This window comes from Amblyomma mixtum, chromosome 8 (genome assembly GCF_055824585.1).
Source record: "Amblyomma mixtum isolate Tamu chromosome 8, ASM5582458v1, whole genome shotgun sequence".
Lineage (NCBI taxonomy): Eukaryota > Metazoa > Arthropoda > Arachnida > Ixodida > Ixodidae > Amblyomma > Amblyomma mixtum.
This window is the reverse complement of record NC_143019.1, coordinates 13,989,798-14,004,365: the sequence shown is the minus strand read 5'-3', so window position 1 is coordinate 14,004,365 and position 14,568 is coordinate 13,989,798. Positions and strand designations below refer to the sequence as shown.

General features: G+C 46.3%; 1 protein-coding gene across 1 annotated transcript in view; it reads right to left on the bottom strand.

Annotated features, from left to right (window-relative positions):
- The window catches only part of Sos (Son of sevenless guanine nucleotide exchange factor), a 37,530-nt gene that overhangs the window by 2,744 nt on the left and 20,218 nt on the right, over positions 1–14,568 (bottom strand). The window contains exons 13-21 of the mRNA XM_089556559.1: positions 13,139–13,348; positions 12,005–12,139; positions 10,273–10,429; positions 7,731–7,832; positions 7,475–7,630; positions 4,353–4,535; positions 2,147–2,264; positions 833–1,002; positions 563–679 (exon numbers count right to left, since the gene is read on the bottom strand). Coding sequence (XP_089412685.1) covers positions 563–679; positions 833–1,002; positions 2,147–2,264; positions 4,353–4,535; positions 7,475–7,630; positions 7,731–7,832; positions 10,273–10,429; positions 12,005–12,139; positions 13,139–13,348 — 1,348 coding nt within the window. The remainder of the gene's footprint in view (positions 1–562; positions 680–832; positions 1,003–2,146; positions 2,265–4,352; positions 4,536–7,474; positions 7,631–7,730; positions 7,833–10,272; positions 10,430–12,004; positions 12,140–13,138; positions 13,349–14,568) is intronic.

The following is a 14,568-nucleotide window of genomic DNA, read 5'->3' as shown; positions in this document are numbered from 1 at the left end:
AACAATCATGACTAGCAAGTCATCAACCAGTCATGACCAGTTAGTCATCAACTAATTAGTCACAAATAACTAGTCACCAACCAGTCATGACTAGAGAAATGAGCCATGACTAACTAGTCATTAGCCAATCATGACTAGTTAGTCACTAACCAATAATGACTAGTTAGCCATTAAACAATCATGACTAGACTAATTAGTCATGACTAACTAGTCTTAATCTTGTTTTACTTTGGATTTCATTATAACACCAGCAAGGCCAGTTGCTGTACACTGTTCCTTAAAACAGGGAAAACAGGGAACATAGCATGGAACATGGAAAAAGAACATACATAAAAGCTGCTCAACTGCTTCTTTCGCCTTTTCCTTGCTGAAGAAACTGTGCAGTAGAACTATTCAACATCAAAAATGCATGACTTGACCTTCTGGCTGTGTGCCAATGCTCAGTTAAATGGATGATTTTTAGCACATGTACTGTTGCTGTGTAAGGAGACAATCAGGCTGCATGGCCTCCTTGTCACAGCCGTTGCACAACACTTTGAAGCATGGCAAAGGGGGCACTCACAAATTTGGGCGGCTGCTTGCAGCCCCGGGGTTCGATTTCCAGGGACTTGCTGTACAGGTAGTCAGTGAGCTCCTTCTCGGTCATGTCACCCTGGGGGTTCAGGTTCTCCAGAAATTGCTGCCACAGGGTAAAACAGGAATGAAAGACAGCTTGAAACACACACAGTGAAAGAAAGACACTGCACCCCTCCTCTCCGTTTCCATAAGCCTGCATGGCTCATGCTGCATCCCTGCCGAAGCACCCACTCAGCAAGCCTGCACACTGTCTCACCCGTATGTCTGGCTGGACCGTGAGGCAGTAGGGCTGGTTCTGGTACTGCTGGATCTCGCCCGTGATTTCGGCCACTTTGCGGCGCTTGCTGAAGTTGATGAGGCCCTCGTGGTTGGGCAGGAAGTCCAGGTTGCCTTCCTCAATGTGCAGAATGTTCGTCAGGTACATGCCTGCAGCAGCGACATGGTTCACATGCTTCAGTCCTAACTCGCCAAGCTGCCTTTAACAAACACACACGCACTAATCCATGGAGAACCACACGTTTTAACATCAAAATGGGGAAGGCACTGTGCAGTGCAGTGTGTTGAAGGCAGGGAGGGAAGAAGGAGAAGGAGAGAGAGAGAGAGAGAGAAAGAGAAAGCATTTGTAACACTCACGCATAAACATGAACATGGCTTGCATGAAAGCGGCCAACAGTAACAAGTATGCGTACTCTGACGCTCATACAAACAGCCACAACCTACGACTTCCTTGGAATTCAAGAAAGCACTGGCAAGAAGTTTGTGTGTTTCTAATTAAAACCGCACTTCTCACTGAAAACATGCTGCGTTGCAATCAATGGCTTTAAATATAAATATGCAGCTGACATCATTTTAGACAGCAGAGCCTATCACTGTGTGTGAACAAACTCCACGTCTTCTGTTTAGGTTTCCAAGAGGAACAAATGCAACCTGAAATAGCTCCTGTTCCCACTGTCACTCCCCTCAGCCATTTGCCAGGTATTTGAACCAATACATTTCAAAAGGTTTTTACCTATGCCTAGTTTTCTTTTCACTGCTTTTAGGCTACCTCCACTCTTTAGAGCATGCTCGATATTCTCCATGTTAAGCTTCCTGATGTCAGCTACTATTAACTTTGCCAGCTCTACTAGTTCTGTCTGTGGAGTTAGACGTCCTCATGCTTTGGTGTTTCTTAAAGAGATCTTTAGTCTCCTGAGATCTGATTTCCTAGTCGAAATAAAGAGGAAGAAATGGGCTTGGGCAGGGCATGTAATGTGAAGCCAAGACAACCGCTGGTCCTTGAGGGTAACGGAGTGGATTCCAAGAGAAGGCAAGCGTAGCAGGGGGCGGCAGAAAGTTAGGTGGGTGGATGAGATTAAGAAGTTTGCTGGGATACGGTGGCCACAACTGGCGAAGGACAGGGTCAGTTGGAGAGACGTGGGAGAGGTCTTTGCCCTGCAGTGGGCGTAGTCAGGCTGATGATGATGATGACTTCAAAGAGGTAAAAAAAACTACAGTGCATGCCGATACGTGAGGCAAGCTACTCAGCAAAGCAGAGAGACGCTGCCTGTGAAGAGAAGGCACTGCCACTCACCGAGGAAGGGCACACAGGGTGGGTTGATGGAGCGCAGCTTCTCCTGGTACTTGCGGCAGTGGTCCGAGTACAGGTCGAACGCCTCATCCAGCGCTTTCTTCAGGTTGCACTTGACGTTCTGCATGAGGTGCACACACAACACTGCTCAGCAGCTGGCAAGAACCACCCAGGAGCAGCCACACTCAAGGAAGCGTCCCAAGAACACTCTTAACCGCAACTGCCAAATCTGCCGAGCACAGAGAGGCACAAAATGAAGAATCTTCTCCTGAAAGATGTTTTTTTTTTTCCTCCTGAGGTAATCTGCACCATGTGGAGTTACGCTGTTAAAAAACTAGCATCTCTAAAGGTGTCCCTCTAGCCCATCATTCTTCTTACTTTACTGGAAGCAACGTCAGTGCTAGCAATGCTTGATATGCACAATGCTTTGCCTAGTGACACATGGCCGCCGCGGTGGCTCAGTGGTTATGGCGTTCGACTGCTGACCTGAAAGAGGCTGGTTTGATCCTGGCCGCGGTGGTCGAATTTTAATGGAGGCAAAATTCTAGAGGCCCGTGTACTGTGCGATGTCAGTGCACGTTAGAGAATCCCAGGAGGTCGAAATTTCCGGAGCCTCACTACGGCGCTCCTCATAGCCTAAGTCGCTTTAGGACGCTAAACCCCTGATAAATTTCGCATTAAACATAGCATAGTGCTTTTTATCTATACTATATTTTTTCTCATGGGAGTTAGCTTATCACCTACCACACTTACTTCATCTGCATTCTTAACTCTCTGCACCTATTGGCACCCCACCTTATGGTACCAATGGATTAAGCTGACTGCAGCCCTCTGCCTACCATGCAAGCAGCACGAATGATGCGGGCATCTGAATAAAATGCAATAAATTACAAATCTGCAGGTCACTCGCCACATGCACGGTTTTCATATTAGCCTCAAATATTCATCACCTAAGGCTAACACTACACACAGCCTCCGAGTAGTAGCGTTTCCTGTCTTTGTGTTACTCTGGGCTACTGTCCTACTGTAAAAACAGCACCAATGGGACTAAGAATGACAACTAACAGGCAAACAATGCTCCTTTAACGAGCGCCGAGACACTGCATAGAGAAATGAAATGCAAGATCTAAAGGCACTTGCATCTCAATGCATTTTACTACAGATCATCAAAATTTGGCCGAAAAATGGCAAATGCACAACACAAAACACCACAGAACCGCTCATTCCATTACTTGAAGTATGAAGTATTCCATTACTTGAAGTACGCAGAAAAATTTCCCGTCTAATGTTTATGCACAACCTATTAACACATAAATTAAACATACCCCGCCCCACAATTCTCAACCAATTGTCGTGCCGAACACGTCACTCACGAATTCATTTGCTCAAACTTACTTTTGCGAGGACTGATTCTTTCGAGCACAGCTTTTTTCCACAGACTGTTTCCAACTGGAACTCTCTTCCCGAGGACATTTTGCAGTCCTCCAATTTTAGTAAAGCTCTTGAGAAGCATTTTGTTGAGTGAATGAGTGATGTATTTCGTTATTCTGCTCATTGATTGTAACCCCATGTATTTCCTTTGGTATTCGTCATTTTAAATGCCATTTTTACCCCTCTTGCATGGGCCAACATATTGGCCTGCAGTATTTTGAAATAAATAAATAAATAAGTAAATAAATATATAAATTCCTTCCTTCTTGGTTACTTATTGATTTTGATTCTGAAAGCATAAAGACAGCTCGGCCACAGAGTGCCATGGCCGATGTGCTTATTTTACTCACTGATTGTAACCCCACATATTTCCTTTGGTATTTGTCATTTTAAATGCCATGTATAGCCCCTCTTGCATGGGCCAACATATTGGCCTGCAGTATTTTGAAATAAATAAACAAATAAATAAATCCCTTCTTGGTTCCTTGCTGATTTTGATTCTGAAAGCATAAGGACAGCTCGGCCACAGAGTGCCATGGCCGATGTGCATCGCACGCAGTGGGGGGGGGGGGGGGGGGGGTCGAAGACCCATCTTTCAGGTATTTCGCTCCAGACAAGCCGAGTACCAGGATGCACTCTGGAATGAACACCAAACTCTGCAACGTCTGCATATGGGGTGGGTGCCGAAACAACTTGAAACCACCACTGTGGTGCTCCCCCTGAGACTAGTCTCAGCATACTGCCCTCTCCGTGCGGACCAAACAAGTGGAGCACCCACACTGAAGGTGTGCTCCAGCCGGTGGACACAGGCGCTGGACATGGCGCTGGAGACGGCAAAGACGCCCGTGAAGTTGTTGAGCTCCTGCAGCACCAGCATCACCTCCAGCATGCGGGACACCACAGCCAGCCGCTCCTCGTAGTTCTCCGTCTCCACTATGCAGCGCTCCAGCCAGAAGGAAAACTGCAAGCAACAACAACACAACATGGTCCAACACTCCGCCTGCTCTACAAAGACTCATTGGTGAGGTTCAGTTGTCACTGCGCTGAGGTTTTATGGCGCACAAGCAGTCGAGGCTGTCACGCACCACACGCAGAAGAAACCAGAAGTTTATCACAAGATTACAGTTTGTACGAAACATTTGCCTCTCGTAACTACCCAAAGACACAAGAAAAATCTACGATTTCATTTTCATACTGAAAACTGCGCAAAAAAACGAAGACACAGAACGAGAAGGCACGACACGGGCGCAGACTATCAACTGAATTTTCATTCACATGAAGAGGCTGAAGAGGCCTATATAAGTATCTTCTGCCCACAGTGAGACAAGCACAAAAATACAACAACCGCGAAAATCAACCCAAAAAATCAACAGAATCACCCACCTACAATTATAGGCCTCTTCATGTGAATAAAAATTCAGTTGATAGTCTGCGCCCGTGTCGTGCCTTCTCATTCTGTGTCTTCGTTTTTTTTGCGCAGTTTTCAGTATGAATTCCTACCAACTAGCCCAGTTTACCGTTCTTATTAAGGGGGGACACTGGTCTTGAAAAAAAATTTTTATTAATGAAGTCACAGTTACGAAATCTTCAGGGCATATGTATTTTTGTGTGCTGATTCTAAATATGTCATTTAATTTCATGTAAAGCAATTCCTTGAGCACTTATGCAATTGTTATGCTAGTATTTTGCGGAGAGTTTTGAAGAAAATTTGCTGCGGGAAACTCGCTGAAATGTCTGCCATTCGGTTCTCTTGACACCAAGGAATGCAATAAGGGTGAAATTGTCTTCCTGCCTATCATAGAACTTAAGTTATAGAGTTTTGAAGGTGTCGCTTCAGAAATGAGAAGGAAAATGTGTATTCCTGTGTGTGAAGTGGCAGCTTCACTACCCTATTACTCATGTTCTATGATAGCCAGGATGATAATTTTACCCTTATTGCATTCCTTGGTGTCAAGAGAACCCAATGGCATACATTTCAGCGAGTTTCCCGCAAGAAATTTTCTTCAAAACTCTCCGCAAAATACTTGCATAAAAAGTGCATAAGTGCTCAAGGAATTGTTTTACATGAAATTAAATGACATATCTAGAATCAGCGCACAAAAATACATGTGCCCTGAAAATTTCATAACTATGACTAAATTAATAAAATTTTCTTTTCAAGACCAGTGTCCCCCCTTAACTAGATTTCATTTTAACCCGTTGGCAAGCTAAGGCGAAGTGAGATGCTTTCGCCATAAAATTACCTGAACTGCTCTTCTCAGTTTCTCAAGTTTTGTGCATCAAAATAAAATGCGGTCTACTGTAACTTCATCTCTGCACATTTTACATACAGGCTGGTTTGGTTCGTCACTGTGAAGCTGCGTGAAAGGAGTGTGTGTTCAATGCGAAGAACACATAAAATCACTGCACTAAAGCTCTCTCAGTGTTTGACCGCCTACCGTTCTCCCAAAACCTGCATTACAAGACACAGCTTGTTGTTTGCTTTATTATTCCTCATGTCTGCTATTTAGTTCTGCTGGTCTGGGATAGCTTAATCTATTAGTCGTCAAAACGTTTTCACTGAAGTGCGCCGACGACGGTAGTGTCCTTAGGACATGCCTTTGCATTCAAAAACATATGATACAAGGAAAGCAAGTTTTCAATGCAGTTTGGCACTATGGTATTAGGGAACTATGTCATGTGACGACAAGATGAAAGTGCACGCCTGTGATTAGAAGCAAGGGACTTCTGTCACACACTGTATCAGTACCCAAACAATAATAATCTCGACGCATCTTGTTGGTTCTGCTGTAATTTCCTCCCCAAATACCACCTTGAGCAATACATAACAATGGCCCTTTTATTTGGGCTGAAGATGCAGCTGAGATGCAAAGGTGACATTATTTGCTCTCGATGGTACACACCTAGACAATACCAGGCTGCTGCTAGGTGTGACAGCTTGTGCCATTAGGCACCTTTAGCATACCGTGTACCGTGTTACCGGTACCGGAGTACCGGGAGCCTGCACACAGCCAATGCGCATGCGCAAATTGCCTTGACGGCGCCAGATGGTGCCACATACCCGGCAGCTGTGCTCGCGCCCGCAGCGGCGGAACCAATCAGCGCGTACTCACTGCCGGTGGGCGGGTTCTCGGTACTGCGGTAGCAGTAACACGGTATGCTAAAGGTATCTATTGTAGGCAACTCTTCCCTTGCATTGTGTAGACGATACAGAGAGCTTTGGTGTGTTCGTGCACAAGTGCGCATGTGGAACTCCTTTGCATGTAGCCGCCGCGGTGGCTCAGCGGTTATGGCGCTCGGCTGCTGATCCAAAAGACGCGGGTTCGATCCCGGCTGCGGCGGCTAGAATTTCTTTGGAGGAGAAATTCTAGAGGCCCATGTACTGTGCGATGTCAGTGCACGTTAAAGAACCCCAGGTAGTCGAAATTTCCGGAGCCCTCCACTGCGGCGTCTCTCATAGCCTTAGTCGCTTTGGGACGTTAAACCCCATAAACCAAACCAAACCAAACCAAACCTTTGCATGTGTGTCGAACACTGCTCAATTTTTGTCAGGTAATGCTTGGAGAAGCTTGATCACCAAAGTATGTTTCATAATATTCTAGCCATGACTACCTGGAGAGAGTGCCACAACGAAAAACTATCACGCATACACGCATACAAACAACAGCTGGCTCTGGGCCCGAAGAGTAGCTACAAAAAATACTGCACGAAAGCTGGTGATGACAGCAGTATTACCTGCTCAGATAGCTAAAGCACCGAGCTAGTCTTCTGGCAAAGAAAACGGAAATCAAACACTTGCACATTATGTCAAGCCGTGCACAGGCCGTGCACTGAGGCAGAGAAAAGCAAGACCGATTAAGAAGCACACATCTCGAATGCACAGCAAGCATGAAAACTCACATTAGACGAGTGGTGGATCATCTTAAGAAGATTTGGCGATGTTTTATGCTTGTCCTTCTTGGTCCAGGCAGCGTTCACCAGCTCAGACGGCTTCACCGCCCGGTACAGGTCAAACTCCAAGAGGGTCAGCTGCCGTGCTATCTCGATTGGGTGAAGCTGCCAAGATAAAAAAAAGATCGATCAGGTCTCGATGCACCAGTTGCAATTGCGGCCACACATGCGTACCGGACAACGCTCTGTGAAAGTTCCCACTCACCGTCAGGATGTCAAACTTGTCTGGAGCGCTGCACAGGTACCACTCAATGTGCGGCGGGCTCTTTTCGAAGGTGATCTCCCTGGGCTCGTCCAGTTGCTCGCTCTGTGATGGGGCCAACAAAGGACTCATTACTCTCCGAGGAAACGGAAGGAGAATAACTAAGCACGCAGACAAATGTTCCACCCCACCGGGAGCCAACAAGCAACCTAACGCACAGTAAATGCCAGTTTTGATCACAGATGTTGGCCGACTCCGATTCCGGAACAACTGCATACAAATGAGGTGATTTTCAAGTGCTGTTTTCCGATTTAAAGTAGTCTGATGTAGCTGGACAGAGCCGAGTGCTAAAACTACGCTCACCGATTCGACTACTGTTGCCTTTCTCTTAGTATTAAGTCACAACAGGTTACGGTACAAGCTGGAGAAAATCATTCCATGTGCCCACAGCAAGCAATGCTGAACACGGGAGAAAGAAAGGAGAGGAAGTAAAGTTGTCCCATAACTTCACCAAACGAAAGTGGTCTCATCATCATCACCATCATCATCAGCCTGACTACGCCCACTGCAGGGCAAAGGCCTTTCCCATGTCTCTCCAATTAACCCTGTCCTGTGCCAACTCCAGCCACCCTATCCCACTGAACTTCTTAATCTCATCTGCCCACCTAGCTTTCTGCCGCCCCCTGCTACGCTCGCCTTCCTGGGCTACCTTGTGATAATTTACAGCAGGACCTGTACACCTTGCAAACAAAACATAACCCATTGTAACATAACTGAATGTAACATAAATGATTGTTTTTCAAGAAAGTCATTCCACACACCTTTCAAGGTCTGCATATATTTTAGGTTGTCAAGCAGCCCACAGCAAGTGCTGAGTGATTGAAAGTAATTTCACAAGCAGAGGTGTGCCCCTGCTTGTAAGACACACAACCACAGGCGTTAATAAGATGGCTTGTTTGCTTCAGGTGATGAAAAAAGTGTTATTGTGTGGGCTGAAGGAATTACTGCAGTTACTGCACAATGCTGTCTCGTACCTCACCTCTTCCCTGCTGTCAGCACTACCAACACCATTGTTTTCAGCCATTCGTTTGATTGTTTCCATTGCTCTTTCAAAGATGTGCCCATGCAGATCAATACATCGGCCTTTTGCTGAATAATTTCGCTCACAAATGTAGTTAGTCAAATGTTTAGGCGAATCCCTCGAGGTGGAGTAGATTTGCAACAAGGGAGTAATTACTCAAATTACTCATTGACATCCACCCAAGCACAGCCATATGGCTACAAAGGCTTCGAGTTATTGATCAATTCGCTCTCGCTTCACCATAAGCTTGCTGTCCCGGTTAGCTCAATTGGTAGAGTGACTACTCCGGTGAAGCGGTGGTCCCGTGTTCGAACCCCAGACCAGGACGAATTTTTCTTTAACTACAAAGTTTCTGAGAAAGCTGTGTGGCTTTCCTTTGTAGCCGCATGGCTGCGCTTGGGTGGATGTCAATGAGTAATTACTCTCTAATTGGACATGTAGTTACTATGCACTGTTGCCATGTGAATTTCCCTGCTCCTTGATGTAAGCACTGCGTAAAGCATGGTCTTCAAGCCCTTTGTTTAAGGGGGGACACTGGTCTTGAAAAGAAAATTTTATTAATTTGGTTTGGTTTATGGGGTTTAACGTCCCAAAGCGACCGAGGCTATGAGAGACGCCGTAGTGGAGGGCTCCGGAAATTTCGACCACCTGGGGTTCTTTAATGTGCACTGACATCGCACAGTACACGGGCCTCGAATTTCTCCTCCAAAGAAATTCAGCCGCCGCGGCCGGGATCGAACCCGCGTCTTTCGGGCCAGCAGCCGAGCACCATAGCCACTGAGCCACCGCGGCGGCATTTTATTAATTTAGTCATAGTTATGAAATTTTCAGGGCACATGTATTTTTGTGCGCTGATTCTAGGTATGTCATTTAATTTCATGTAAAACAATTCCTTGAGCACTTATGCACATTTTATGCAACTATTTTGCGGAGAGTTTAGAAGAAAATTTGCTACAGGAAACTCGCTGAAATGTATGCCATTGGGTTCTCTTGACACCACGGAATACAATAAGGGTAAAATTATATAATCCTGGCTCTCATAGAACTTGAGTAATAGGGTACTGAAGCTGCCACTTCAGAAACAGGAATACACTCTTTCCTTCTCATTTCTGAAGCGACAACTTCAAAACTCTATAACTTAAGTTCTATGATAGGCAGGAAGACATTTTCACCCTTATTGTATTCCTTGGTGTCAACAGAACATAATGGCATACATTTCAGCGAGTTTCCCACAGCAAATTTTCTTCAAAACTCTCCACAAAATACTAGCATAAAAAGTGCATATCTTCTCAAGGAATTGTTTTACATGGAATTAAATGACATATTTAGAATCAGCACACAAAAATACATATTCCCTGAAGATTTCATAACTGTGACTTCATTAATAAAATTTTTTTTTTCAAGACCAGTGCCCCCCCCCTTAAGTCTAGTTTCCCTCTCAAAGGTGCTTTCAAGTATACTGACCCTCCGCTGGATGACCTTGTTGATGGACTCGACCCACTTGCGCATGTTCTTCCCCTTGACCCGGTCGAGGAAGGCCCGCAGCTTCTCCAGCAGGCTGTCGTCCCGCTCGAAGTCGTAGTAGTGGTGGTCCACCCAGTGCCGCAGCACGTTGAGCACTCTGCGTCAGGCGAATGGGGGAACACCCTCATGCGAGGATCTGGTCCAGACCAGGGTGCCAAACAGGTGGTTTTCACCCTTGTACAAGGATCTGGCACAGACCAGCATGCCAAACAGGTGGTTTTCACCCTCATGCGAGGATCTGGTCAAGACCAGGGTGCCAAACAGGTGGTTTTCACCCTTGTATGAGGATCTGGCACAGACCAGCATGCCAAACAGGTGGTTTTCACCCTTGTACCAGGATCTGGCACAGACCAGCATGCCAAACAGGTGGTTTTCACCCTTGTACGAGGATCTGGCACAGACCAGCATGCCAAACAGGTGGTTTTTGCCCTCATGCGAGGATCTGGTCCAGACCAGGGTGCCAAACAGGTGGTTTTCACCCTTGTACAAGGATCTGGCACTGACCAGCATGCCAAACAGGTGGTTTTTGCCCTCATGCGAGGATCTGGTCCAGACCAGGGTGCCAAACAGGTGGTTTTCCCCCTTGTACAAGGATCTGGCACAGACCAGCATGCCAAACAGGTGGTTTTCACTCTTATGCAAGGATCTGGTCCAGACCAGCATGCCAAACAGGTGGTTTCCTCGAAGCACTGACGCCAACAGCAGGAGTAGCGAGATGCACTTTTGTCATGAGGCTTTCTCCAGGTTTCGCGAAAGAGCTGGCTTAGGTACGCACGCTTAGAACTCCAAACGCTGTTCACATAAGCAGGGCACAGGAAATTCCCACGACATGTGCTTTACAGTGCGTGAGAATTGCTAGCTCTCATAACATCATGGCTGCTGCTTGCTCACTACTAGTAACCAAACTGGTGGTTATTCCATTGCCGACCGATTTTTCAGGCCCGACGGGAATAACCAGACAGTCAGTGCCAATCAGTGCCAAGGAAGCAAGCAATACTTAAAACGCTTTGTCTCAAAAATGCAACAGCTTTTACTCCATTAGCACAGCTAATTTGCCCAATATTGGAAATGCATTGGCAAAGACCAGCCCAACAAAGGACCAGTGTGAAGCCAGGCATTTCCAATGTTGGGCCAACGCTTTGCTCATTCCACCCACGTATGTTTCATCGCGCATTGACCATCCACGCAAAGTGGGCGCTCCACCTTGTCACACTACTGCTCGCCAAAATTCTTTCATTCCAAATACATCATCAGAGTGGAATCACTTGCCAGCAGATGTGGCACTCACCGACGATCTCGAGCATTTTAAGAAAAAGTTTAGTGCCTGCTTTTCTTGCTCACGACGTGAGTGCCCTTCGGTCAGTAGTGCGACATGAACTCTGTGTTCTTGATTTGTAGTTTTGTTTTTGTTGGTTTTTGTTCTCTTTCCTCGTTTTTTTTTCCTTCTTCTTCGTCTAGGCTTCCATGAATTGTTGAAATTTGTAATAACTCTAGTGCAGTGAACAATATGTAGTCCTGTAACCCGTGATTGTATTCTTTTTGTGCTATCTGTGCTTGTTCCACTCCCCTCAATAATGCCCGCAGGGCCATGGGGATATTTGAAATAAATAAATAAATAAATAAATAAATAAACAAACAAACAAATTAGCTGTGCGACAGCTGGTAGGCTTACCGGAACTGCACTGGCTGGCTGTACTCCTTGCGGAAGCGCTTGAGGCACTCACGGTGCAGGTTGCGCGCAGCCTCCGCCTCGGCTCCTTCGCCAAACTCGGCCAAGGGTGGCGCCGGGGGCTCGGGGATATCAAACGTGGACATCCATGTTAAGGAAGACAGCCATGGCTTTTATGCTCCTTAGCGGTGCACTGTGTAAAACTATCATGATGATGATGATGATGATGATGGGAGTGAATTTTTATGCCACAAGGGCATCTGCGACCAGACAGCGCCATAGCACAAGGTATTTTTGTTTGCTGAAGGTGGGGTCAAAGACCCGTTTCCCAAGCATTTCACCCTGAATAAGCTGAGCGTCAGACCAGGGGAAGCTTGTACCCGCTGTATCACCGGTGCGTACCTGGCGGCACTGGGAATCGAACCTGGGACCTCCCGCATGCAAGGTGGACAGCCTTCTGCAAAGCGAAATTGCTGCTGGGCAAATATGATCATGTCATGCTCTGAGAACAGCTACCACAGCTCACTTTGTCTTGTCTAAGACCTAATACATTCTTTCACAGCAGCCGTGGCATTCCATTGACCCTAAGAGGCATATTACTTTGCTGATATGTGTTCCTCGAGCTACTTCACAGTGCGGCAATCGGCTGGGCAGACCAAAACAGCACTGCTGGGACTGCAGTGGTTAGATACCAACCTTGAGTTGGCGCAGTACAATCCTGTCCTACCGGTCCATTCACCCGACTGCGTTAGCCGCGAGCACCTCGGACGAATGAGACGGCATGCTCAGCAGGCAAACTATCTTTGCATGCAGCATTAATGCAAGCTGTTTAAAAACCAAGGCGCACAAACGTGTAGCATTGGAAGCTAAGAGCGGCGAAACTAAGATATTCTACTAACAAAACAAAATTAAACACCCTTATGATACCATCAGCAGCCTCAGCAGTTTTGATCGTTTCCTGCATAATATATGCAGCTGCTAGGGCGCGGAGCGTTATCTGCCAATATTTAAAAGCTCCAATTTAAGATTTTCCCGAAAGCAATCAGCACAGTGAAACATAAGAGTGCTAAGTCCAAACTGCCTCCACCCACTCAATGTGGAAGGAGCAGCACAAGCCGGAGCGGCCGCAAAGGATATCTCTCGGTGAGCAGGTCGAGCAGCTCGTGTGGCTGGCAGAAGGAGCGGAACGTGGTGAGGAAGGTGCGCACGAACATGGGGTCCGCGTACATGTGGTACGTCAGCCGCTCCACCAGCTTCAGCAGGGTGGCGCCCCGGATCAGGGGCACACCGGCGTTGGTCTTGCTCTCCTCCAGCACCACCTGGGACTCGGAGTCTTCCAGCGAGAACCTGCAGGCGGCAGCAGCAGCAGCCAAAGCACACAATGCGTTGGCTGCTCCCAGTCCAGCAAGCTATTGCAGCAAGCGCATGCCAGCATTAAACCAGCACGTGCTGTGTTCTACCTTTACCTACGCGCCACAGAAGAAGACAAAGACATGACTGACATAGCCTGCAAGTATGCACACTTAGGGCTGCCAACTTGGAAGCCTGGAAAACTAGGAAAAAAACATTTCTTACAAAAATAACGTTCAAAAACTACCACACCTATACACAAAAACTAAGAACTGAGAACATCAGAAGTACGATTTGCTCACAATTTTCAACGAACACACAATTATAGAATATAATATTATAAATTTCCTCTGAAAATTTCGCTGCAGTTTTTCACCACGAGTCAATTCAAGACTTGAGGCTCTCAAAATAAATAAATACACTGAGAAACCAAAAACTTTGAACAAATTGGCCATTTTAGTTGCCAAGTTCTCCTTCAATGCAGGACAGACCACAGCAGCTTGTTTGCATGTTCCCACTGATGTGCCTCTCAGAATCACTTCAACTGCAAACAAAAGATGTCCTGCAGTAAGCGTAAATTAGATTGACTGCCCAAGAACTCATTTGGTCCATGGCCCTTGCATCCTGCAATCTTGTCCTGGACACACATCGACAGGTAACGAAATGCACATCACGTTGCTCTTCTTTGGCTCGTTGCAGAACTGGTCGATGTATGTATGCAGTACGGGGAGGCTTTGTTAAACTGAGACTTCAATGCTACTGTATAGATTTTTGTAGAACTCTTCGGCTAATTCAACTATCTTATCCATATTGCTGATGACATTGCCCTGTTTGTCTTTTAGCGCATACATCTGGTTTTTACCTATGCCCAGTTTTCTCCTCACTGATTTTAGGCTACCTCTGTTCCTTAGAGCATGCTCGATTTTCTCCATGTTAAACTTTCTTATGTCGGCTACCTTGCGCTTATTTATTAACTTCGATAGCTCTGCTAGTTCTATCCTGTCTGTGGAGTTAGACGTCCTCATGCTTTGACATTTCTTAATCAGATCTTTAGTCTCCTGAGATAGCTTGCTGGTATCCTGTCGAACAACCAGTACTCACCTATGGGGCAGAAACGTGGAGGCTAACAAAGAGGGTTCAGCTTAAGTTAAGAACAACGCAGCGAGCTATGGAAAGGAAAATGATAGGTGTAACGTTAAGAGATCGAAAGCGGGCGG